The 24,839-nt window shown below is 41.5% G+C and overlaps 1 protein-coding gene across 5 annotated transcripts in view; it reads right to left on the bottom strand.

Annotated features, from left to right (window-relative positions):
• Positions 1–213: 213 nt before the first annotated feature.
• The window catches only part of NSD3 (nuclear receptor binding SET domain protein 3), a 131,901-nt gene continuing 107,275 nt past the window's right edge, over positions 214–24,839 (bottom strand). For all 5 annotated transcript variants that reach the window (XM_075858827.1, XM_075858825.1, XM_075858830.1 and 2 more), the window contains 8 exons: positions 23,122–23,324; positions 22,922–23,034; positions 21,927–22,196; positions 18,675–18,791; positions 18,316–18,457; positions 16,440–16,546; positions 7,906–8,110; positions 214–6,366 (listed from right to left, as the gene is read on the bottom strand). In XM_075858827.1, coding sequence (XP_075714942.1) covers positions 6,125–6,366; positions 7,906–8,110; positions 16,440–16,546; positions 18,316–18,457; positions 18,675–18,791; positions 21,927–22,196; positions 22,922–23,034; positions 23,122–23,324 — 1,399 coding nt within the window. In that variant the 3' untranslated portion in view covers positions 214–6,124. The remainder of the gene's footprint in view (positions 6,367–7,905; positions 8,111–16,439; positions 16,547–18,315; positions 18,458–18,674; positions 18,792–21,926; positions 22,197–22,921; positions 23,035–23,121; positions 23,325–24,839) is intronic.

The raw sequence follows: 24,839 nt of genomic DNA on the forward strand, positions 1-24,839 counted from the left end.
TAATTTCCTAAGGTTTCAAGTTATTAACAATAAACTGCTTATTTTCATTTTCCTTATATAGAACACAAGGCTATTTCTCTTTCAAAGGTTGTACAATTCTACCTGATGATATCAATACATTTCCGTAACAAAGAAACAAACAGTAAATGTAAATCATTACATTTAGTAAAGAGAAGGCGAACGGTCTGATGGATTAAATTGTCACAAGGTAAATAAATTGTGAAGAATTTTATTAAAACAGGAAATAAAAGGAAACATAAAAAGTAAACTCAATAGTGGGTTATTACTAAGGTGGGTTGAAAGGTAGGTCTCCTACAGATTAATGCTTGTATACAGTTTGATTAATGTGAGTTTGCTGTTAACTGTTTATGGAGCCGCACAAAAGTCACAGGATCAACAAACTGACTTCCTATTGTTATGGACACCATGAACAAAACAATCTGTAGCTGTGATTCATCCATGGTCTGTGTGGACAAGGAGAGGCAGATAGACCACAATACACCCAGCGGCTTAGTAGCATTTAGGCTGCGTTCACATCTCCGTTGTGGCTTAAAAAAACCCCATTGATTTCAATGGGTTTCATTTTTTGAATCAGTTGTGAACAGTTTGGCTCCGTTCCGTCAGGTTTCCGTTTTTTTTTTACGGAAGAAATACCGTAGTCTGGTGCGCTATTGTTTCCGTAAAAAATGCAGGAAACCTGACGGAAAGGAGCTTTCCATTTTTTTTTAACATTGAAGTCAATGGATGACGGATACGCCATCCGTTTGTATCAGTTATGCATTACATTTAACGGTTCCGTTTTTTTTCTGCACATGCGCAGACTAAAAATGAAAGCAAGAAAGATGCAAAGATAAAAACGGATCCGTTAAAAACGGAGTATAACTGATGACAAACTGAAAGAAAAGTGTTTTTTTGACGGATCCGGTAAACTGATCCGTCAAAAACATACATATTTTACCTTCTGTTGCATTCAGTCTGTCAGGTTTTTTTTTTTTCATTTCAACGGATCCGCTAAAACGAATACCACAACGCAAATGTGAACGAAGCCTAACATGCTGTAAACACTATAAAAAGTATCCATCTGACAATACGCTCAACAAGATGGCACATGAAAAAGAATTGAGGAGAATAAGTGAATCCAAAGTTTATATCTTTGATATAAGTGAAAAAAAAATTGGAAATGAATGACATTACTTATGTAGCACTGGTCCAAAGTTACAGCTTGTATTAGAATTTAGAGCTGCATTCACTATTCTGCTGGTTGTCGTTGGAAACAGTCAACAAGCTCTTCATCAAACACATTCCTAAGGGGGGAATTTATTAATGTAATCTATGCCAGTTTTCTGGCATCGAAAAATAGCAATTTGCTCAAAAACGCTTGAGACTTTTTGTTTTTTCTACCGCCTCTGCCAATTCTACAAAAGAGTGGGCGAATCTTAACGAAAGGATTGGTCCGACACTTACTATAATCTATGCAAGAAGTTGGCAGAAATTATAGCAGAAATCTACGCTTGTATCCAGTGTAGCTTTCTCTTTCTGACGCAGACAGCGGAGGATGGCACAAATTTACTAAGAGGCGCGTGCGTCATAAAAATGTATCACATTTTACTCCAGCGGCGTTGATTCTTAGACTGGTGTGAGACTATTTCCCAGAATGCAAATCGCCTGTGCAGATATTGAGCTAGCTAGGTTACAGCTCTGAAGCCTGTAGAATTGTGAATGCAGCTGTGGAGTAAAATACAGGCTGTAACAGTACAAAATAAGTAATGTAATGCGTTTACAAAGTTGCTCAAAAGTTACTAAACTTTTTATGAAAAATGTAACTTTATAAACTGGAAAATGGTGCTCAAAAGGTGAACACCTCCTCTGCCTACTCATGCTTTATTTTGGTGTACCTATTTTCAAGTTGTTAAAACGTGATTAGGAAATCGAATATTCTTGTTACACAGAGTTTGGCTGCAAAAAGCTTGTCACTAGCCAAAGTTGAGAAATGTTGCTTCCCGAAAGCTTGCGTTGGGACCTACACGTTGACTGCAGTTTTCTGCACCTTTCCCTCATGTGATAGCCAGCTCTAAAAATGAAATACGCACCATTTATATTGATTGCTCATATACCGAATATTGACCCTACGACAGTCTAGCCCAGACCTAAGAGTGGATTAGTGTACTTAAGTGGAAGTTTAATGTAAAAAAAAATCCTAAAAAACTGAAAACAAAAATCGGCAGTAGCTTTAAAATAGCAGCATCTACTGGTTTTCAGACGATGAACAGGATACCGATTTGGATAAAGCCATTCAGGAAGAAAAAAAAACCTTAACACTGCTAAAAAAAATCACAAAACAATCATAACAGTGTATGTAAAAAAAATATACAGTTAAATTGAAAATACAAAGTTTCATTGGCACATAACAGATTTTTTTTTTCGTGCCTTGTTTGAACACCACAATAACAAATGAATTAAAAGGCTGGTGTGTTTGGCACATGGGCAAAACTTTCTAGATGTGGCTAATCCCCAGGAAGATAGTTTTAAAAAGTTTTAGTGAAACGTACCCTAATAAAGCTTAAAGGGCTTTTCCAGCCACTAAAAATTGATGGCCTATCCTCAGGATAGGCCATTAATAGCTGATGGGTCAGGGTCCAACCCTTGGGACCCACGCTGATCAGCTGTTTTAAAGGGGCCGCAGCGCTCGTACGACACACATGTAGTGGTAATTCACAGGTATTGCAGCCTTTTTTTCTATTCACTTCAATGGCAGAAATGGCTGCAACACCTGTAAATCGCCGCTAAATGCGGGGGTTGATCGGCGGGGGTCTCGAAAGTCGGACCCCGACCCATCAACTATTGATAACCTATCCTGAGGATAGGCCATGAATTTTTAGTGGCTGGGAAACCTCTTTAAGGGTTATGTCTGGAATTCGAAAACAAAAGGTTCTTCTTTTTTTGGCCCAGAAACAACTCCACTCTTGCCCATAGCTTGTGGCTGGTACTGCAGCTCAATCTCATTCAAGTAAATGAAGCTGAGCTGCAATACCAGACACAGCCCAAGTGTGGTGCTGTTTCCAGGGGAAAAACAAACAAACCCCTGTTTTGTATTCTTGGAGAACCCCTTGAAAGTCTAATTAGGGAAACAACCTTGCATTTATTGGATTCCAAAAGACTCGCTGTACTGATTTTGCGGTGGATACATTGCAAACACCATTGTGCATGCACATTATGCAAGACAACCACTTTCTTCTGTGGGATCCATCCAGTCAAGAAAGAGAAGCGATCACTACACACATTTCGGAATGTATAACTAAAGTCCAGACAAAAGAACAGTGCCTGGTCCGTACGTAGGGTGTGCATACGTTCGCATGCATGTGCATTGTAGGCTGGTCAAATTTAAATGCAAGTAAATGCTATGGTACACATCACAAAAATGGCAATGTGATTGCCTGAATGGATTTCAGCAGGTTATAAATGACATTACTCGAGAATGAGCCTTGTAAATTTGATATTTAGACCTTGACATTTATGTCGGACACGTCATAAATGTACTATAGGTGGTGCGTCCCCACCTCTTAGATATCAAACTATCGGGAGAACTAGGGTCCCATGACACTCACTACGTCAAGCAAAACAGCCCAGAGTGGATGAGCTGTTCCCATAACTGTCCAACAAAGATACCACTGCACCAGATCCGAAATCAGATCTCCAGTAAAATGTTCTCTCTATTCCATAATAGAAGAATGCGAATACAGTGAAGGCGACAATTCCCCCATACAACAGACTTTCTCAAGCCCTATCAAACATTTCACTGGAGAACGGATTTAGGATCTGGTGCAATGGCGTTCTTTGTTGGATAGTACCTTAAGGTCTTTTTACACGGTCCGATATGGGCCGTAGAAAAAAGCGCCGATCAACGTTGGAGCTTGCTGATCGGCACTCGTTTGCTCCTTTCACAAAGAGCAATGACCAGTTACATATGGGGACGAGCAATTGTTACTACGATCAGTCGTTCCCATACATTTCCATTGTGTCGCCAACACATCTCCCGGTTTACACAGAAAGATGTGCTGCCGACTAGCAACCATTTCATTGGCTGCGTAAATGAGCAGATCAGCCAATGAACGAGCGTTTGCCCGGTCAATGGTCTGTGTAAAGCAGTCTTTATGCCAGGAGTTGGTGGAGCCCAGAGTCATTGATGCACAGTTAGTTCCACAGATGGTGCTGAGGGCCATTCCTAGGTTTGAATAAACTCTTCCCATAACTCCTATAGACTTTAATGGAGAGAGCACCAAGCATGCTCGGCCAGCCCTCTCCCCTCTTCCCCCTTTCTCAGCCACATTGAGCTGTTTTGCGTGACACAACAGGGATCATAAGATTTTCTTAATAGGTGGGGGTCCCAACTTTCCGAAATTTGGGACATAAATGTCCTCCTGATAATGTCAATGTTCAGAATAACCCCTTTAAGTCTGAGGTACAGTAATACGATCGTAAAGATCCGGAGACCCTTAGTGTCAAAGTGGAGCAAGGTTAAAACTCTTACTATGGCGGGGAAGGTGAAACTAGCGTACGTCTTTATAATAATAGAGAAAATATAACCTGCTGAAGGTGTACCCATCACCAGGATCCTGACTATACTGGATTTGCTTTACTAGACACACAATACATTATGTACTGTATAGAAAAAAACAAAAAAAATTAAGGGGGTTCAAAGTGATCGAAGTTCTCAGATCGCTCAAAGAAACATGCATCTGACCAGGATATTCAACAAAACACAGAGGGGGTAGAATAATCAAAATTTGTGTAAATAAAAAGTAGAGCAATTACCCATAGCAACCAATCAGACTACAGCTCTCGTGGCCCTCTGGAACATGAGCTGCAACCTCATTGGTTGCTATGGGCAACTGCTCCCCTTTTGATAAATCTCCCCCATTAAGTGCACGGGACTTCCTGTCTTTGGTAAAGGGCGAAATTATATTTTTTTATTGTTTTTTTTTTTTGCTTTTTTTATACTATTATTTCTGCTTGTAAATATATAATACATATACACACATCATATAGAGTATAGTAAAGCAAATATAATCAGGAGCCTGATGAAGAAGACTTTAACATGACTGCACATAGTAACACAGACAATTGCTACTTCCTGCAGGTCTCGTATCCTATCAGACCCGTTATATACAGCTCACAACAAATGTACAGGCGTATTTAGCATCCGTCTAGGATAGCATGGCAGGAAGCAGTTGAAATTCCCTTATTATTGGGTATCCGTGGCTGACACTTGCGTGGCTGACGTTGGGAAAACGTCAAAATTTGACAGTAGTGAAATATCGGTTATTCAGGATAGAGGTTTGCTGATTCACAAGACAGGCAAAAGTTTGTTTCGTTCCATCGTATTTTAGGGATGTGACACATTGTCATTTTTTTTGTTTTATCCTCGTTCCTTAGTTTTCCAGGAGGTATGACATATACATGTAAATAGATGACATGGGGTAGACGTTGTATGTTCCCCTTGAGGTGCCTCAGATGAGTATGACTGAGACTTAATAGAACTTCCACCTTATATACCGCAGGGAGAAAAATTATATATAAAGCGGGTCAGCCATTGTAAGTTTCTTATTGAATTTTCCTCCCTAAATTCGGCGCATAAGGAGTTATTTTGTTGAATTTCAACATACATCCTTTAAGAGAACAGCTGCCATTGAATTCTACCGAAATCTACTGAAGGAATACTCTAGAAGACATCCAGTAATAATGCTCAATTTCCATCTGTATATGAACACGTCCTCCAAGCTGCAAACTTTCCACTTGCCGTTTCTTCAATACTTCTATGAAACTGGTTACCCGGAGCCACATTTGTTTCATAATCCAAAAATAATAATTAAAAAAAAAATAATAAATATAATAAATACATCTTTGCTTACCACAAATGTGGAGGAACGGGGAGACCGGTTTCACTATTAAAATAAAAAGAAGTTTCCAGGAACAACAAAATGATACTAAAATGACATGTACAATCTAATCCTGGCATTAAAACACTTTGCTGTGCGCATTACAAACCCCCATGACACACTGAGGTGGGGGAGGGGGTGTACGTGGTACTGACAGGACTAGTTTTCAGTTAAGTGCATTGTCTCCTTTAAAACTGGGATGGAAACGAGGAGTCCTCACTCTCTGTTTTACATTTAAATTTCTTCTCATATCCATAGGACAACAAGTGCTTGGGGTCATGCTCCGAGCAGTACAGTTTTCCGTCCTGGGCGGAGGCCGTCAGTGCTCCTTTCTCATGCTCTTTGCAGAAAGATGATGGACAGAAGTCACAGAAGGACGAAGAAGAAGCTCCACACTGGTCACACTGGTGCCACGGACAATCCCATTTTCCTTAACAGAACAAACAGACAACAACATGTAAAGAAGGAATGTAAAGAGAAAAGTAGAAAGTTGTCTAAATGTAAGTTACAAATCACTATGTTATTAGTTAAAGGCAGCATGGCGGCTCGGTGGTTAGCACTATTGCCTGGCAGCATTGGGTTAAAGTGGTTGCCTGGGACATTTAAAAGACTGACTGCAAGCAGGGGATGTGATAAAAAAAAGGATTACTCACCTGGTAAATCTCTTGCCACTCCAGTGCCGCACAGTAGTGATGATGTTACGACTACACACATGACTGCTGCAGCCAATCACTATCTTCAGGTAGAACAATGGGCACATGACTGCTGAGGACAGTGATTGGCTACAGTGGTCACAAGCAGGTTGTCGGAATGGCATCACTGAGGGACAGCAACATATATCACATCCCCAGTCATTTAAATGTCCTGGCCAACCCCTTTTATATCTGACCAGGGACAACATCTGCATGGAATTTGTATATCCCCCTTCATGTTGTGTTGGGTTTCTCACGGGTCTTCAGTTACCTCTAAAAACGCAAAAAAAACTGACTGAGAATTAACTAGTCTCCCATCAAATTGTCCCTAGTGTGTCTGAAATAGCGAAATTAGATTGTGAGCCCAATGGATTTAGGGACCTCTGTACAGCACTGTGGAATATGTTGGCTTTATATAAACACATTGTTGGAGTCCCTCCTTTAGCAGCGTAAATAAGCAGGAATGCCCTGCAAATCTCTCAGCAGGGAGCCTTAAATGGTAACCAAACTTTAAAAAAACTTTTGATATGTCATAGTGACATGTCAGAAGTTTTTATCAGTGGGGTTCCGAGCGCTTAGGTGAAGTCTGTGCTGCTCAGTTTCTGATCGGCTTCCCTCAGAGCGGTGTACGGGCTCAATAGAAAATCTACACGCTCGTAAACCGCTCGCTCAGCTTTCCGAAGAAAGCAGATCAGAAACGAAGCGGCACAGCACCTGCCCGAGTGCCACTATGACATGTCAAAAAATGTTTACGTTTAATTGCCCTTTAAATGAGCTGTCAATCAGAATTGGATTATGGCAGCCTGTAGTCCGCCAATGGCCGCCTGACAGCAGGATGTGACAGAATAGTCTGTGTCTGCAGGATGTGCTATCTGATAGGGAAAGACCTACATCCTATTTAATTAAGAATCTCCATGACATTTATTCAGTAGATACTTAAAGAGGCTCTGTCACCAGTTTATAAGTGCCCTACCCCCTACACTACATTACAGCGCCTATCAGATTAGGTAGGGGACAGGGCATATATAAACTGGTGACAGCCTCTTTAAAAGAAGTTCCAGGCAAAACAAATAGGCTGTGTTACGTCTAGTGCAGGAGCAAAGGAGGTGGAGCATGACACAGGAATTCTCTTTGATATTCTTTAAATCCATGTGTCATGTACTGCCCCCTGAGGTTCTGCACAAGACATAACACAGGGTGTCACGTTGCCCCGAGTGTTCCTGTAAACCACCAGCTTAACACAGCTCACAGGATGTGATACATAAAACATGTGTTACCATAGGGAGGATGTGTCAGGTTAAGGCAGAGGAGGTGATAAGCTTTTGGACAGTCTCTCTTATCACACATCACCAGTTCTCCTCCATCTCCACAGCGGAAACAGAAATCTTCATGCATCTGCTTCTGCTCGGCTTTGATCTTCCGTTTTTTCGCCTTCAAACGAGCATTTTTGGCCTTTTCTTCATTTGCTGTCGCACAAGCTGTCTGCAGAATCAACAACAGGGGGACACTCATGAACACAGAATTTTAGTGTCATCGAAGGAAAAACAAATATGCCACAATGTACAGGTGTCTCTCCACCTTTTGTAAATATATCATAAGTCCTGTTCAAACGTAGTATACATTGGGGGAGGGGAATATGCAGGCACTGAGAGCTGATCGGGCTTTACTAGACTGCACTGCTTGGCTATAAAGCTCACATTCATATTCTTGGGCCCCTAAATGCTTATTCTATCTGCTGTATTATCAGATTGGAAAACTATGGATGAAAATTGGGTCCTTGAGCCCAGAAACAAAATTGAGAATGCTCATATATAAAGACTGTAGTAAGGGTCTCACTAAAATTAGATATAAGGTAAAAGCACCCCGGAGGGTGTGTGGCACATCATGGGCAGCGCATGCTTCTGTTGCACCATTTACAGATTACAAGGAAGCGGATAGCGGATAGCCCTGCAACAACAGTCGAAAGCAACGGTCACCAGACAATGCTCTATACTTTAGGGCTTCTAAGATGCCCTGCACTGGGGTTGTCACAATACCAGAATTTGAACTTCGACACCGATACTTCGTGTAGTATCACGATTCTCAATGCCAAAATGATACTTTGCCAGCAATAAAAAACCCACTAAAAAATAAAGTCCTTCCATTTTCTGATGTGAGGCACATGGTGTTACCAATTCTGAACCTCCATGTGGCTCACAATAATAGTAATTAACCCCATCATGTTCCTAACAGTCAGAATGGGCAACATTGGGTAACTGTGTGAACACGATGGGGTTAATTACTATTAATGTGAGGCACACGGGAGTTACATTTCTTACACCATGTGCCTCACATTAAGGCCTCGTGCACACATCGGTTGCTAGTCGTACGGCCGCTAATGACGGATCCATGAAACACGGACCGCACACAGATGGCTTACGTGTGCGGTCCGTTGTTTCAACGGACCAAATGAATGAAATGGCTGAGACTGTTCCGTCAAAAACGGGCAGGAGTAGGACCTGTTCTATTTTTGTCAGAACGGCCACAAGGTTCTGTTAAAACAATGGAAGTGTGCATGGCCCCATAGAAATGAATGTGTCAGGGTGCTGTCAAAAAAACGGATAGCACCCTGAAGAAAATAACTGAAGTGGACATGAGGCCTAATAAATGACCCCATTATTTCCCTCACATAATGGCAACGTTACGTACACAGCCAATTTTTAACTTGACAACCAATTTTTTGTTCGATGTAGCTTTATAGACTTTTTTTTTGCAGGACGAGTTGTAATTTATGTAGGTGCCATTTTTTGGTTTATTTACATTATCGTTTAATTTATACACATTTTGGATTTGGCAAAAATGCAAAAAAAGCAGCTCCAGTGCATGTATAATTATTTTTTTTTACAGCAAATAAAAAGTTAGTCAGTCACGGAAGGAGAAGCGCTCCTTCCCTGCTCCTGTGATGCAGCTGGCGCCACACTAATGAGCGGCGGTTTGGGGCAGGCACTGAAGATAGAGAACGGTTGCTCTGTAGTGACTAAATTTAAGTATTTAAATATTCAGTTGTGCGGCCGCACAACTTAATATTGAAACATAAATTCATGGTATTGATCCATTTGCCCTCGCACAGTATCGAAATACCATCGAAAAATGTGATGCATCGTGCAACTCTACCATGCAGACACCCGCTAATCATCCCCCCAATCGGAAGCTCAGAGGCTGAAAAATTACCTGTACTGCATGTAAATTGGGTCACGCGAGACATCTCAGCACCTCTTAGTGGCGGAATGGGCCTCACAGCAGCGCTCTTTCAAAGTTGTTCTGATTCATTTATGGTTTTTGTTTTGTTTCTTTTTTGTTTAACCCCTTAATGACCAGCCTATTTTAAACCTCAATGACCAAGCCATTTTTTAAGTTTTTCCATCGTCTCATTCCAAGAGCTATAACTTCTTTATTTTTGCGTCGACATAGCTGTATAAGGTCTTGTTTTTTGCGGAACAAGTTGTATTTTTTAATAGCACCATTTTGGGGTACATATTATTTGTTGACTAACTTTTAACAACTTTTTTTGCGGGGGGGAATAGAAAAAATCTGAAATTTCGCCACTCTTTTTTGCGTCCTAAATCTACGCTGTTTACCATGTGGTATGAATATCACAATAACTTTATTCAGCGGGTTGTTACGATTGCAACGATATTAAATTTGTATAGATTTTGTATGTTTTACTACTTTTACACAGTAAAAACACTTTTCTTTCAAAATTATTTTTTTTGTGTCTCCATATTTGAAGAGCCATAATTTTTTTATTGTTCCGCTGATGCAGTTGTATGAGGGCTTTTTTTTTGGCGGGACGACTTGTAGTTTTTGGAGTAGATGCGACTTTTAAAAAAAAACAAAACAAAAAAACATCTATTTTTTCTTTTTATTAGCTTTATGAAACTTTTTTTTTTACTTTTTTACTAGTCCCACTAGGGTACTTTAATATGCGATCATCCGATCGCTTTTATAATACACTGCAATACTTTAAAACGGACAGGCATCTCATAGGCCATGCCTACGGCATAGCCTAGCAGGCATTCACTACAGGCAGACCTGGGGGCCTTTATTAGGCCCCTGGCTGCCATCGGAGACACAGACACTCGGCGATCTTATCGCCGGGTGTCAGTGGGCTGAGAGGGAGCTCCCTCCAGCTCTCCAAATCAACTCCGATGCGGCGCTCGCTATTGAGCGCCGCATCTGAGGGATTAAACAGGTGAGATCGATATTGATATCGATCTCACACGTTCGAGCAGGGATGCCCACAGCCGTCAGCTACCTCTGGTAGCTGAGAGCAGGGAGAGTTAACGGCTCCCTGCTCTGTTTATTTATCCTGATGCAGCGCCGTGAAAAGGCAATTGCATCACAATAAAGCCCATTAATGACCGCCGTGAAAAGATGTATTGGCGGTCACTAACTGGTTAAAGAGGACCTGTTAGCTTTTCTGTCATGTCTGTTTGGTAAATACTTTATTCTGCATAAAAAAGCAATTCCAGAACATCTGTTCTCAGAACTCTGCATGGGTCCTTCCTCTACTACTCCTCCTGGAAATGTATAAATAAATGGACATCTGGGTGTTACCTTTCCCCTTGATAATGGGGTGTGTCAGCACTGATTGGATAGCATCAGTTTGTAGGGACATACACTATTGACAAGGAGAATGGTAACACCAGTTGTCAATTTATAAATTTTCAGGAGGAATAAGATGAACAGTACAAGGCAGAGTTCTAAGAAATTCCCGGTTAGGGTATTACAGCCTATTAGCATTTTTCACCTCTCCACTGGATATGTTAAATATTTGAGATTGTTTTTTTTGTCAGCACCATAGACTTTGAATGGAGCGGCACAGCGAATGCCCGGCCTCCTCTCCAAACTACTACCAAGCAAAATCCACGCTCTAAAAGCTAAATGGCGCTCCTTCCCTTCTGAGCCCTACAGTGTGCCCAAACAGCAGTTTACTTTCACATATATGGCATCGCCATACCCGGGAGAACCCTTTTAACAATTTTTGGGGTGTGTGTCTCCAGTGGCACAAGCTGGGCACAACATATTTCCCACTGAAATGACATATCTAGGGTTTAATTTTTACTTTGCACCATCCGCAGCGCAATCATTTATGGATAAGACCTGTGGGGTGAAATTGCTCACTACACCCCTTAATAAATGCCTTGAGGGCTGTAGTTTCCAAAATGGGGTCACTTCTCAGCGGTTTCTTTTATTATTTCACATCAGAGCCTCTGCAATTGTGAACCAATTCTGTGTAAGTTGCCAAATTTGGCCTTAATGTCGCATGGTACTCTCACTCCTGAGCCTGGTCGAATGTCAAGGCAAAAGATTAGGATCACATGTAGGGTGTTTCTAAAACCGGGAAACACAGCATAATAATTAGAGATCTGTCTTGTTATGGTGGCACAAGCTGGGCACCACATATTGGCAGATCTATATAAAAATCCAATTTTCACTCTGCAACATCGAGTGCACACCAATTTCTGCAAAACTCTTGCGGAGTGAACATGCTCACTACACCCCTAGGTCTCCACTGTTTTGGTCCCACCGGAGCTTTGCAAATGCGACATAGCGACCAGAAACCAATCCAGCAAAATCTGCACTTCAAAAGCCAAATGGAACTCCTTCCCTTCTGAGCTCTGCCGTGTGCCCAAACAGCAGTTTATGCCACATGTGGGGTATTGCCGTATGCCAGAGAAGTTGCTTTACAAATGTTGGGGTTATTTTTTTCCTGTATTTGTTGAGAAAATGAAGAATTTGAGCTAAAGCTACGTCTTATTGAAGAAAAAGGATTGTTTTTATGTTCACTGCCCAATTCTAATAAAATTTATAAAACCCCTGTGGGGTCAAAATGCTCACTACATAGATGAATTCCTCAAGGGGTGTAGTTTCCAAAATGGGGTCTCTTGTGGGAGGTTCCACTGTTTTGTCCCTTCGGGGGCTTTGTAAGTGAGACATGGCCTCCGCAAACCATTCCTGATAAATTTGACCACCAAAAGCCAAATGGCGCTCTTTCTCTTCTAAGCCCTGCCGTGTGTCCAAACAGCCATTTAGGACCACATGTGGAGTATTGTTTTAACCCCTTAAGGACATGGCTTATTTTGGCCTTGAGGACAGAACAATTTTTTTTATATTTCCCTCTCTGCATCCTGATGCTCATAAGTTTTTTATTTTTTGCACGACTTAGTTGTATGAGACTTTGTTTTTTGCGGGACAAGTTGTACTTTATGTAGGTACCATTTTTTGGTACAAATACATTATCGTTTAATTTATATAAATTTTTATTTTGGCGAAAATGCCGAAAAAAAAGCAGTTCCGCAGCTTTTAATATTTTTTTTTTTACACCATACACCGATGATAATAAATAATGTTATACATTTGTTGTACAGGTTGTTACGGTCGTGGCGATACCAAATATGTCTATATTATTTCATGTTTTGGGACTTATATTTTAAAAAGTTTGTTTATTATAAAAAATTTGTATTTCTGTGAATTTTTTTAACTTTTTATTTATTTATCATTATTATTTTTTTTTTACATTCATTGAACTTTTTTTTTTAATCCCATAAAGGGATTTTTCATTTTGATTTTGAATTTTTAACTGTAATGTACTGGCATAGATCTATATGCCAGTACATTAGCCCGTTTACTGATTGTACACAGGCAGTTGTTAGGGCACACCGCAGTATGCCCTAACAACAGGAAATATGTTCAGACAGCCCTGGGGTCCTTCAATGGACCCTGGCTGTCTGGCCATACAAGTTATGGGCTTTGATCGTGTCACAGTTATTTTCTGTGACGCGATCAAAGTGCAGTCCCCCCTCCTTGAACGCTGCGATCAGCTGTTATCACGGCATTCAAGAGGTTATCGGCGGAGAGAGGATGTTTCTCTTCGTATTACAGCCGTTGTCCCGCTCTCGATCGTGCGCACAGACGGCTCTCACACAGGACGAGAATGCTCATCCTAATGCGCGAAGTACCTGCTGCTCAGGACGAGCATTCTCGTCCTGTGTTGGTAACCGGTTATTCGGGAGAAATTGCTTTACTAATGTAGTGGTGCTTTTTCTCCTTTAGTCTTTGTGGAAATTAGAAAAAATAAGCTAAACCTACATTTTCTTTGAAAGAATGTAGATTTTAATTTTCACGGCCTACTTCCAATAATTTCTGCAAAAAACCTGTGGGGTCAAAATGCTCACTATACCCCTATATAATTTCCTTGAGGGCTCTAGTTTCCCAAATGGTGGTCCTTTGCTTCTGAGGCCGGTGCTTCAGTCCATTAGCGCACTAAGGCCACATGTGGGATATTTCTAAAAACTGCAGACACTGGGCAATAAATATTGAGTTGCATTTCTCTTGTAAAACTTTCTGTGTTACAAAAAAATGTATTAAAAATGAATTTCTGCAACAAAAAAAAAGGGAAATTTGTAAATTTCACCTTTACTTTGCTTTAATTCCTGTGAAACATCTAAAGGGTTAAGAAACTTTCTAAATGCTGTTTTTAATACTTTGAGGGGTGACGTTTTTAAAATGGGGTGACTTATTGGGGGTTTCTAATATATTAGGCCCTAAAAGCAACTTCACAACTGAACTGCCCCCAGAAAAAATAGCCTTTTGAAATTTTCTTGAAAATGTGAGAAATTGCTGCTAAAGTTCTAAGCCTTGTAACGTCCTAGAAAAATAAAAGGAAGTTGAAAAAACCTATTCCTATCTAAAGTAGACATATGGGGGATGTTAATTGGCAACTATTTTGTGTGGTATAACTGCCTGTCTTACAAGCAGATACATTTAAATTTAGAAAAATGCAAATTTTTGCAATTTTTCACAAACTTTTGGTGTTTTTCACAATTAAATACTGAATGTATCGAGCAAATTTTGGCAGTAACATAAAGTCCAATGTGTCACGCGAAAACAATCTCAGAATTGCTTGGATAGGTGAAAGCATTTCGAAGTTATTACCACATAAAGCGAAACATGTCAGATTTGAAAAATGAGGCTCTGTCAAGAAGGTCAAAAGTGGCCAAAGAGGGAAGGGGTTAAACTGATGGAGACAGGAGATACTGCTTTTGATCTCCTGTCTCCATATTTAAACTTTCCACGCGCGCAGGCGGTCTCACGGGCTTTCGCGCAGGCGCTCATGAGTCAGCCGGTGATGTGTTATCACCGTGCCGACCCATGTTAGCCGGGGGCGAGCGCCACTCGCCCCCATTTACGAGCGTACCGACAGGGTTTAAATAGCCCTGTGTTGATACGCTCAGCCTACCTCCCTCACCACTCCACCGACGAGGAGCTCAGCTGGGACCTACCCTCATTTCACCACCAACGACCGGCTCACCTGTCCTGCTCCCAATCCGCTCCTGTCTCCTCACCACGACAAGTATCAAGTGTAGCCACAGCTACACTTAACCCTCTCTCTCCGTCTCCTCTTTCTAAACCTTACCTATGCGCATTTCCCCTGATTTAACCCTTACCTTCCCTATACAACGAGCATTGCCCATTGTTAACCCTTTATCCATCCATCCCTAGTTACCTACCTGCACATCCCCTGGTTTACCCTCACATCACTTGCACATTCCCATATCTGCACATCCCCCGGTTAACCCTTTCCCACCTGCCTGTACATCCCTTTGTCCCTGAGTTAACCATTTGCCTACGTGCACATCCCCTGGTACACACCCCTGGTTAACCCTTGCTGACCTGCATTTCCCTTGAGTACATCCCTAGTTAACCCTTTCCCACGTGCCTGGTCATTAACCCTTTACCTGAATATCCCCTGGTAACACTTTATCCTCCACATCTCTTGTTAACCCTAAGTGTACAGGGACAGTTATATTTAAGAGGGAATGGGACAGAAATAGTGAGCGTGTATGTATTGTAATGCAAAGTATATATGTATGTTTAGGTAAGTGGGTGGTGGTATAGATTAGGATTGTGATACCTTGTTTATACTGTACCACGTGTAGTGTCTGTGTATTCAATACATATTACGTTTTTATGTGTATTGGGATACACTGATACTATACTGTGATTATTTACTGTGTTTGCTGTATTTTATATCTAATGATTAATTAGATGATTAATGAGTGATTACTGTTTGTAATAATAAATATTTCCCTTTATTTACTATGCAATTGTATTCCCTTACTTAGTAGCAAAGCAATTCGATTGACGTTAGTAAAAGAAAAAATTAGGGGAACTAGGCATAACCCTAGTGACCCTAATATAAAGGAGGTAGTAGTACTACCTAAAATCATCATAAGAACAAGCACTGTAGAGACACTGAACAAGCAGGGAATGTTGAAAAAATTTCAGCTGTGAATGCGACAAAAAATAAAAATGGCTAAGTCAGTACATTAGATGTAAAATACAACAGTTATCACAGGTAAACCTACACATAAGAGCTCATGCACATGCCTGTATCATGGAGCTGTTGTAGGGCTGCCATAGACGTCTATAAGGCCTCTACAGTATCCCCATTTTCCATCCAGTTCATAGAGGGTTTTTTTTTCTGTTGGCTTCTGTATAAATTTAGAAAAAAAATTGTGCCACTCCTTCGGATAGTGTATGTATGGAGGTATAAGGAAGCATTGCTTCTAAAAGAATACCTCCATATATATAAAGTCCAGCGGAGCCTGTACGGCTCCATATCAAAGAGTTGTACATGCTCCGTGCTCAAGATTCTGCCGTGTGCATGAGCCCTAAAGAAGTTCACTGCTCAAAATGAAAAAACGAAACTAAAACTATTCCCATAACAAAATATATACATCTGCTTCATGAAACAGTATTCACTTACTTTAGGTCGTACCCCCAAGAAGCCACTGCAGTTATCTGCCCCACAATGACATTCCGTCCGGCCATTCCCCAGACAGTCAAGGTTATAGTTAAATGTTAACTCTGTTCCTAGAGACATTATAAGAGAGAGATTATCCAGTTACAAACACAGGAGAACAGGTACATAAGATAAGCAAAAAAAATGTATTCCAGAGTCCAGACATTTCCATATGTCATCCATTCTTCACTGTACATAATGGTAGTGATTTAGATTTTTAAAGGAGGCTTTTCTTTCTGATTTAGTTCATTGTGCTGCCTCAGATATATACATTACTTATGAAATGCTTTTGAGGGTCGTACTATAGAGACAAACTTATCGGGACACCTACATATTATAACTACAGGACCTTTTTTGACATCCCATTCTAAATCTGTACACATTAATATGGAGCTGGACCCTTTTTGCAGCTTAAACAGCTTCCCCTCTTCTGGGGCTTTCTACAAGATTTTGGAATGTGACTGTGGGAACTTTTGCCCATTCATCCTGAAGAGCATTTGTGAGGTCAGACACTGATGTTGGAGGAGGGGGGCCCAAAGGTGTTGGATGTGGTTGAGGTCAGGGCTCTGTGCGGCCAGTCAAGTTCTTCCCCACTAAACTCCCCCAACCATGTCTTTATGGACCTCGCTTTGGGCACTGGGGCACAGTCATGCTGGAACAGAAAAACGACGAACCCCAAACTGTTCCCACAAAGTTGGAAGCTACAATTGTCCATAATGTCTTGTTATGCTGAAGCATTAAAATTTTCCTTCACTAGAACTAAGGAGCTAGGCCGACCCCTGAAAAACAACCCCATACCATCATCCTTCCTCCACCAAACATTACAGGTGGCACAATGCGGTCAGGCAGGTGTCGTTCTCCTGGCATTCACCAAACCAAACCAGACTGGCAGATAGAGAAGGCGATTCATCGCTCCACAGAACACGTTTCCACTGCTCCAGAGTCCAGTGGCGGCTGCTTTACACCACGCCATCCGATGCTGGGCATTGTGCTTGGTGGTGTAAGACTTGCATGCAGCTGCTCCGCTATAGAAACCCATGTCATGAATCTCCCGGGCATGGTTTTTGTGCAGATATTAATCCCAGAAGAGGTTTGGATTCTGCAGTTATTGAGTCAGCAGAGCGTTGGCGACTTTTATACACTATGCGCCTCAACACTCGGCGACCCCGCTCTGTAACTTTATGTGGTCTCCACTTCGTGGCTGAGTTGCTGTGGTTCCTAAACACTTCCACTTTACAATAATACCACTTACAGTGGATCATGGATTATCTAGGAGGGAAGAAATTTCAGGAACTGACTTGTTGCAGCAGTGGCATCCTATTACAGGACCGCGCTGGGATTCAGTGATCTCTTTACAATAACCCATTCTTTCACAAATGTTTGATAAGGTTCCATTCACACATTGAGGTTGAGGTGCGGTTAGAACCGCATCGAAGAACCGGTTCCGAAAACCACATGCATTTTTACAGCAATTTGGTGCGTTTTTTTTATGTGTTTGCATCTCGTATCTATCTATCTATCTATCTATCTATCTATCTATCTATCTATCTATCTATCTATCTATCTATCTATCTAAGGAATCAGAAAGGGGGAAATAAAGGGCTGCAGAAATCCATCTCCTGCCACTCTGCCCCGTACTGAAATGAATGTAGTGAGCAGCCTGTAAGTAAATGAATCTAATAAACAGCAAAGAACCCTAATTTGTTTTTTTTCTAGATTAGAAACTTGAATTTACACAGGGGGGGGCATATCCGAAGAGGTTTTTAAGTGGATCACTGGAGGTCCGCTTTCAATTACAATTCATTTAGCTATCAATCTAATATAAAAAGAAAGAAAGTACCTTGAGGTATGTCACAAAGGGCAAACAGCCCAACTCTGATGTCCCCGTTTACCGTCCACTTCTGTGTTTCACAGTTTGGGTTACAGCTGTGGTTCATGAACCGTGAGTAATTGCCTTTAGGACCGGCATCTATAATGCGATCCTGAAATGCAGGAGTAATCACATTAAATGTCATTAAGGAAGAGTTATACAAGTCTCCGAAAGCTAATGCCACTAAATACAAATAAAAGTATCCCTGTGAGAAACCTGCATGATGTGTCGTTGTCTGGAATTAGGAGCCATATCCTAAAGAAGATCCTCTCTCCAATGTCGGCAGCAACTATTTAGCATTTTCTGCAGAGGTAACCCTGTTCTCTCACCTTTGTGACTGTCAACAAGTAGAAGTTGGTAACTCCGTTTTCATGGGATCGTTTCAAGCGTAGTCTGCACTCCTCCTCATCAATCAGCTCCCCAACGTACTCATTGACAAATTCACCCTATAACAAATAATAAAACAACTGAGAATACAAACTAAATTTAGAGTATAAAAAACACAAATGAAAACCAGGAAATTCAGAGCATATAATGTAGTGGTGAATTTAGCCCTGACAAGAAGGGTGATCAGTTTCCGGTAGCCTTCCCCTTATATTGGGGTAATCTTCTTTGCTGTACAAATTTGTTAAGTGTATAGGATTAATCACTAGATGTGCCTTATATTGTCTTAAAGCAACCTTGTCCCTTCCCCATATATAATTATGGTGTCCGCTTTGCCCCCTTATTATTCCATTCTATACCTACATCTTGAAACCAATATATCCCACTATACCTATGCTTGTATACAATCCTTTCACCCAGCTCCCTTCATAGATGGCATGAGGGCGTGTAACATTGCAGAGCTGGTGAGAGGAGAGCGTGTGCGCGCATGCACGCACTGTCACTCTTCAGCTCTCGTGAGAGATCACAGTCTTGTTCTTGTCTGCCGAGAGCTGAAGAGTGAGTGAGAACAATGCGCGTGCACACGCTCTCCTCTCTCCAGCTCTTGCACTGTCCGTAGCAGTGACATGCCCCCTTGCCATTACACGCCCCTTTGCCAGACAAGTACAAGACTGTGTAATCTCTTGCGAGAGATCAGTCTTCTCCTTGTCTACCGAGAGCTGAAGAGTGAGAGCATGCACGCACACGCTCTCCTCTCTCCAGCTCTTGCTGTGACGCTGTCCGTAGCGGATTGGACAGTGTCACAGCGATGTTACACGCCCCCTTGACAGTTCAGGGGGTTATTTAAATATTGGGCACCAAATATAACAGCACCGATATCAAAATAATGGAGGAGGGTAGGGAAAAAAAATGTAAGGTGCCCCAGGGTTTGTGCAGCCCTGCCCATTACATGCTGAACTCAGCTGCACATGTATGGACAGGTGAAAGGTTCTCTTTAAAGGGGTTGTCCAGCATTTAGTGTCTGCTCCCCCCCAGATCGGTTCCCTCAGATCTGGGCTGTTAGCGTAGGAGCTGAAGCCACTACATACACTATAATAGAACAGTAAAACAGCTCCCCCTAGTGGCATCCACATTAAAGCAGAATTTTATCATTTAACTGTATGCCTTAGAAGGGAATTTGGAATCTCTATTAGAAAAATGTTACTTTGAACCCTATAAAGATATAAGAAATGTAGACTAAAAAAAACAAATCCTGGTCAAGTGTGGACATTCAATTTCTAGTAACATTTATCTGTAGTAGTATAACGTACGACCTGGGATATTGGAGGCGTTACCGTCTTGTGTAAATAAAGATTAATAATTATTTCATGAAAATGCATGCAATGTTCTGCTCTAAAATACTTTGTGTTTCAAATCCTCACCATAAAGTTCTCTGTTTGCGGTCAGTGAATTTAAATGATTCAGTCAGTTGCAGAACTTTTTATTATACATTGATTAAGCCTTATTTACATAATAATGGAGAACCTCTTTAACCCCTTAATGACCGGGCCATTTTGCACGTTAATGACCAAGGATTATTTTCCGTTTTTTCACGGTAACATTCCAAGAGTCGTAACTCTTTTTTTATTCCGTCTATATAGCCGTATAAGGGCTTGTTTTTTGCGGGACGAGATGTATTTTGTAATTGGACCATTTTTAGATGCTTATAATATATTGATTAACTTTTATTAACTTTATTTTAGGAGAGAATTGAAAATAAGCAGCTATTCCAGCATTGATTTTCACGTTATAAGTTTACGCCGTTTACTACGCAGCGTAAATAACATGTTAACTTTAGTCTGTGGGTCGGCACGATTACGGGGATACCAAATATGTAAAGGTGTTATATGTTTTTCCTACGTTTGCACAATAAAAACCCTTTTAGAAAAAAATTACTTGTTTTTGCATCGCCGCATTCCAAGAGCCGTAACGTTTTTATTTTTCCGTCGATGTGGCCGTACGTGGGCTTGATTTTTGCGGGACAATGTGTAGTATTCATTAGTACTATTTTGGGGTACATAGGACTTATAGATTAACTTTTATTTTATTTTTTATGGGGGGAATGGGAGAAAAGAGAGAATTTTGACGTTGTTTTTTGCGTTTTCTTTGGACGCCGTTCATCCGGCGGTTTAATTAATATGTTCATTTTATTGTTCAAGTCGTTACGATCGCGGGGATACCATATATGTGTATGTGTGATTTGTTTTGACCGTTTTACTAAATAAAACCACTTTTTGGGCCAAAAAAGTAGTTTTATTTGACTTTGACTGTAATTATTTGTATTTTTTTTTCACAAACTTTATTTAACGGATTTACATTTTTTTTTTTAGTCCCACCAGGGGACTTCACTATGCGATGTGCCGATCGCATATATAATGCTTTGGTATACTTAGTATACCAAAGCATTATTGCCTGTCAGTCTAAAACTGACAGGCAACCTATTAGGTCATGCCTCCGGCATCGCCTAACAGGCAGATGCTGAAGGCAGACCTGGGGGTCTTTGTTAGACCCCCGGCTGTCATGGAAACCCGACGGCGACCCGCGATTTGTTTGCGGGGGCGCCGATCGGGTGACAGAGGGAGCTCCCCCCTCTGTCAAACACATTAAATGCCGCTGTCACTATTGACAGCGGCATTTAATGGGTTAAACTGCCGGAATCGGCGCGCGCTTCGATTCCGGCAGTTGCAGCAGGAGCCAGGCTGTGTATAACAGCCGTGCTCCTGCCGCTGATCGTGCGGGTACAGTGACAGTACCCGCGCCATCACAGGACGGATATATCCATCCTCCTGCGCGAACTAGCAGCTGCTGAGGACGGATATATCCGTCCTTCGGCGTTAAGGAGTTAACTCACTAAGAACTAAGCAAATTTAGAAAAGGTGCTAATTTATGCCTGCTCGCATTCCATCAACCATAACCATAAAAAACAAAGCAAACCAAAGGGAGTCCTCTACCTCTGTCCACAACGCAATCAGAATCAAATCACAGTGTATTAGGGGTTAAACAGGTGGGATCAGAGTATTCTCAGATCCAGGCCCTTACTGTGGGAGTGTGACTGTCCATTACCCGCCGCCAATAAGATACACGTACGTCATTTTGCGGGAATGGGTAAAGTACTGTATTAAAATGGACATATTTTTCGATGCCCAGTATGACTATACCTTGCGGATATCTCTGTTGCACTTGAGACCCCAGCCTCTCCTGTCTGTACGGAAGATCTCAGTCTCTGGGTAGAGGCGTTTGGTGAAGCCCTGGTTTTGACAGTATTCACCAGCCGGGCACACCTGTGGATGACACTCGTACAGCAACATGCGGTTCAGGCACTGGGAGTCCAGGCCACAAGGGGCTTCATCAGTGGGACGACAATTACAACGAGGTATTTCAGCGACATCGGCCACCTGGATCTGTATTTTCCCTACAGCTTTATTGGTCTGTTGAAAAAGACATAATAAGAGGCACAATGTAAAGTGTCTATATTAAGGATTAATTGCTCTGTTACCAACAAGGAGTGTAAAATATATAGAAAATGCTTCAATAATGTTAAAAAATCATAATCTATATAAAAAGCCTTACTCTCAGACACTGTACTATATATTTCAGTGCCGTGTAAATCCGAGACTAAAGAGCAGCTCACTTTCTGGAGGACTGAACAAGAACATGTGTAATATGGTTAATTATTCAGAAGAAGATGTTGCTGGGGCGCAAAGCTGCCAGACCTCTCTGGACTTAGAAAAGGGTGAACTTTTTTTGGCCAGCAAAGAACAGGTGGATGTAGACCTTAAAAGGTGACCTCCCTTTTTAAAAGTGTTGAGAGTACTCTGGAGCCAGAGAGTGGCGTACATGTGCTTTTTGGGGGTACTAAGTTGGTATAACACAGTATTACCAGTATATAGAGCCTCCATTTGAGCCAATGTACATGTAGAAGAAAATGGTCTGCAACATATGATGAGGTAATTAAGGTATGTTCCTGGGTAAGAAAAAAATTAGTGCCCCCCACTAGAAACCGTGCCACTTGTCCACAGGAATTGCCTAGTATTGCAGCTAAGCCCCATTCTATTCAAATAGTAGAGTAGTAGACACAGGGCATGAACAATCTGGCTCGGTTTCGGTTTTACTAGCCCCAGAGAAGCCCCTTAAAACGCAATATAACTCTCACCTTTATGTGCTTGTAAGGAGGAGGTTTTCTGGAGTTGCGTTCTATCTCCAGAGCTTCCTTATTCTCCCGCTGTGCCTTTAACTCCTGGAATCTTTTAGCAGCTTCTTCAAGAGCTAATAAAATCCAGAAATAATGAAATGTAAAGGGGCAAGATGAGATGATGAACTCATATGTTGTGGATTCGAACATATCGCGCTTACCTTTCTTGAAAGTTTTATTAATACTGGTCTGGCCCTCAGCAAAGCTTTTATCCCCTTCTACATAGGGAAAAACACGACCCTGGTGCACCCAGTAGTAATCATGTGAGCCAAAGAAGAAAACTGGAAAGTCTCCTATGTCATGTTTCAGTCCCTGAATATTCAGCGGGACAGACCTTGGATTGCAGATCTCTGCTGGCCACCACCTGGTAATATCAGAGGTTACATATTCATCATTATATGCTATGAAGGAGGCAAGGTTTAGATGTGCCACTGACTATGATACTACATGTTCAAGAATGTTAATCAGCAAAGAAAGATCTGTACAGACACTGAACCAGCAGAGCTTACTTGAGATGTGAGCTCAGTTGTCTGTCAAATTCTGAATGTAGCTATGCATGAATATATGGAAAACAAGATTTTTTTTACTCACTATAAAATCTATTTCTTTGAATCCAATACGAAACACAGTACCATGGGTATATGCTCCTGCCACTAGGAGGCGACACTAGATGGGAAAGAGTCTGGTCTCAGCCCAGGCAGGCCATACCCTTCCCACAGACACTGGCTAAATCAGTTTGTACAAAAGCAGTAGGAAAAAAAATTATATAAACATGTCCACAGTCCTGGGAGAAAACAAAAGTACAGATCCCGTGCCTAGAATAAACAAAAAATAAGAGGGCGGTATCTGTGTCCACCAATGGATTCAACGAGAAATAGATTTTTAAATCTTGTTTTTTCGTTAATCATAAGGGGAGACAGCACCATGGGAAGACCTAAAGCAGTTCCAGAGGGTGGGAATAACAAATGAAAAGAACAGCTATGTGACCCACTTAACACACAGCTGACTGCAACACTCTGCCACCCAGACTGGCATCAACAGAAGCCAAAGAATTAATTTGGTAAAACTTAGCGAAAGTTTGCACAGAAGCTCAGGTAGCAGCCTTGCAGACCTGAGCAACTGAAGCTTTATGTCAGACCGCCCAGGAGGCACCCACAGCCCTTGTAGAATGAGCAGTAACCTAAAGGGGAGGAACATTATTCTTGGACCAATAGGTTTCTAAAATCACAGACCTGTTTCAACACACAATAGTGGCCTTGGATGTTGGCCAACCCTTGGATGTTGGCCAACCCTTAAAGCGCCGAAACGACTCTGTCGCAGCCAGATAGATTCGGACTGTTCTTATCAAATCAAGTCAATGTAAAGCCCTGTTCCCTCAGATGGGATGAGGAGGGGCAAAAGGATGGGAGACTGATCTCATTAATATAAAAGGCAGAGACTACCTTCAGGTAAAAAAGATGGAACAGGTCAGAACACTACCTTATCCTTATGGATGACCAAAAAAGGTGACTTGCAGGACAAGGCAGCAAGTTCCGAAACCCACATGAGTTCAAAGGTTCAGAAGGAGTCACCTGAAGAGCTCCGAGATTGAAATCAAGATTCCAAGGCTCAATGGGATGTCTGAAAGACGGTACACATGAGCCACCCTCTACAAAAAAGTCCTCACCTGAGAACGAAAAGCTAAGATCTCTGAAAAAGATTGGACAGAGCAGAAATCTGACACCACAGAGAAGAGAATCGAAGTCCCTGTCCAAGGACTGATTGCTGGAAGAATAGGACTCTAGGTGTGGAACATTTCATATGATAGAAATTATTGCGTTCACACCAGCGGAAATAAGCTTTTCATGTACATCTGAGGTAAAGTGAGGTGGAATAGTGG

The sequence above is a fragment of the Rhinoderma darwinii genome, chromosome 3 (genome assembly GCF_050947455.1).
Source record: "Rhinoderma darwinii isolate aRhiDar2 chromosome 3, aRhiDar2.hap1, whole genome shotgun sequence".
Classification (NCBI taxonomy): domain Eukaryota; kingdom Metazoa; phylum Chordata; class Amphibia; order Anura; family Rhinodermatidae; genus Rhinoderma; species Rhinoderma darwinii.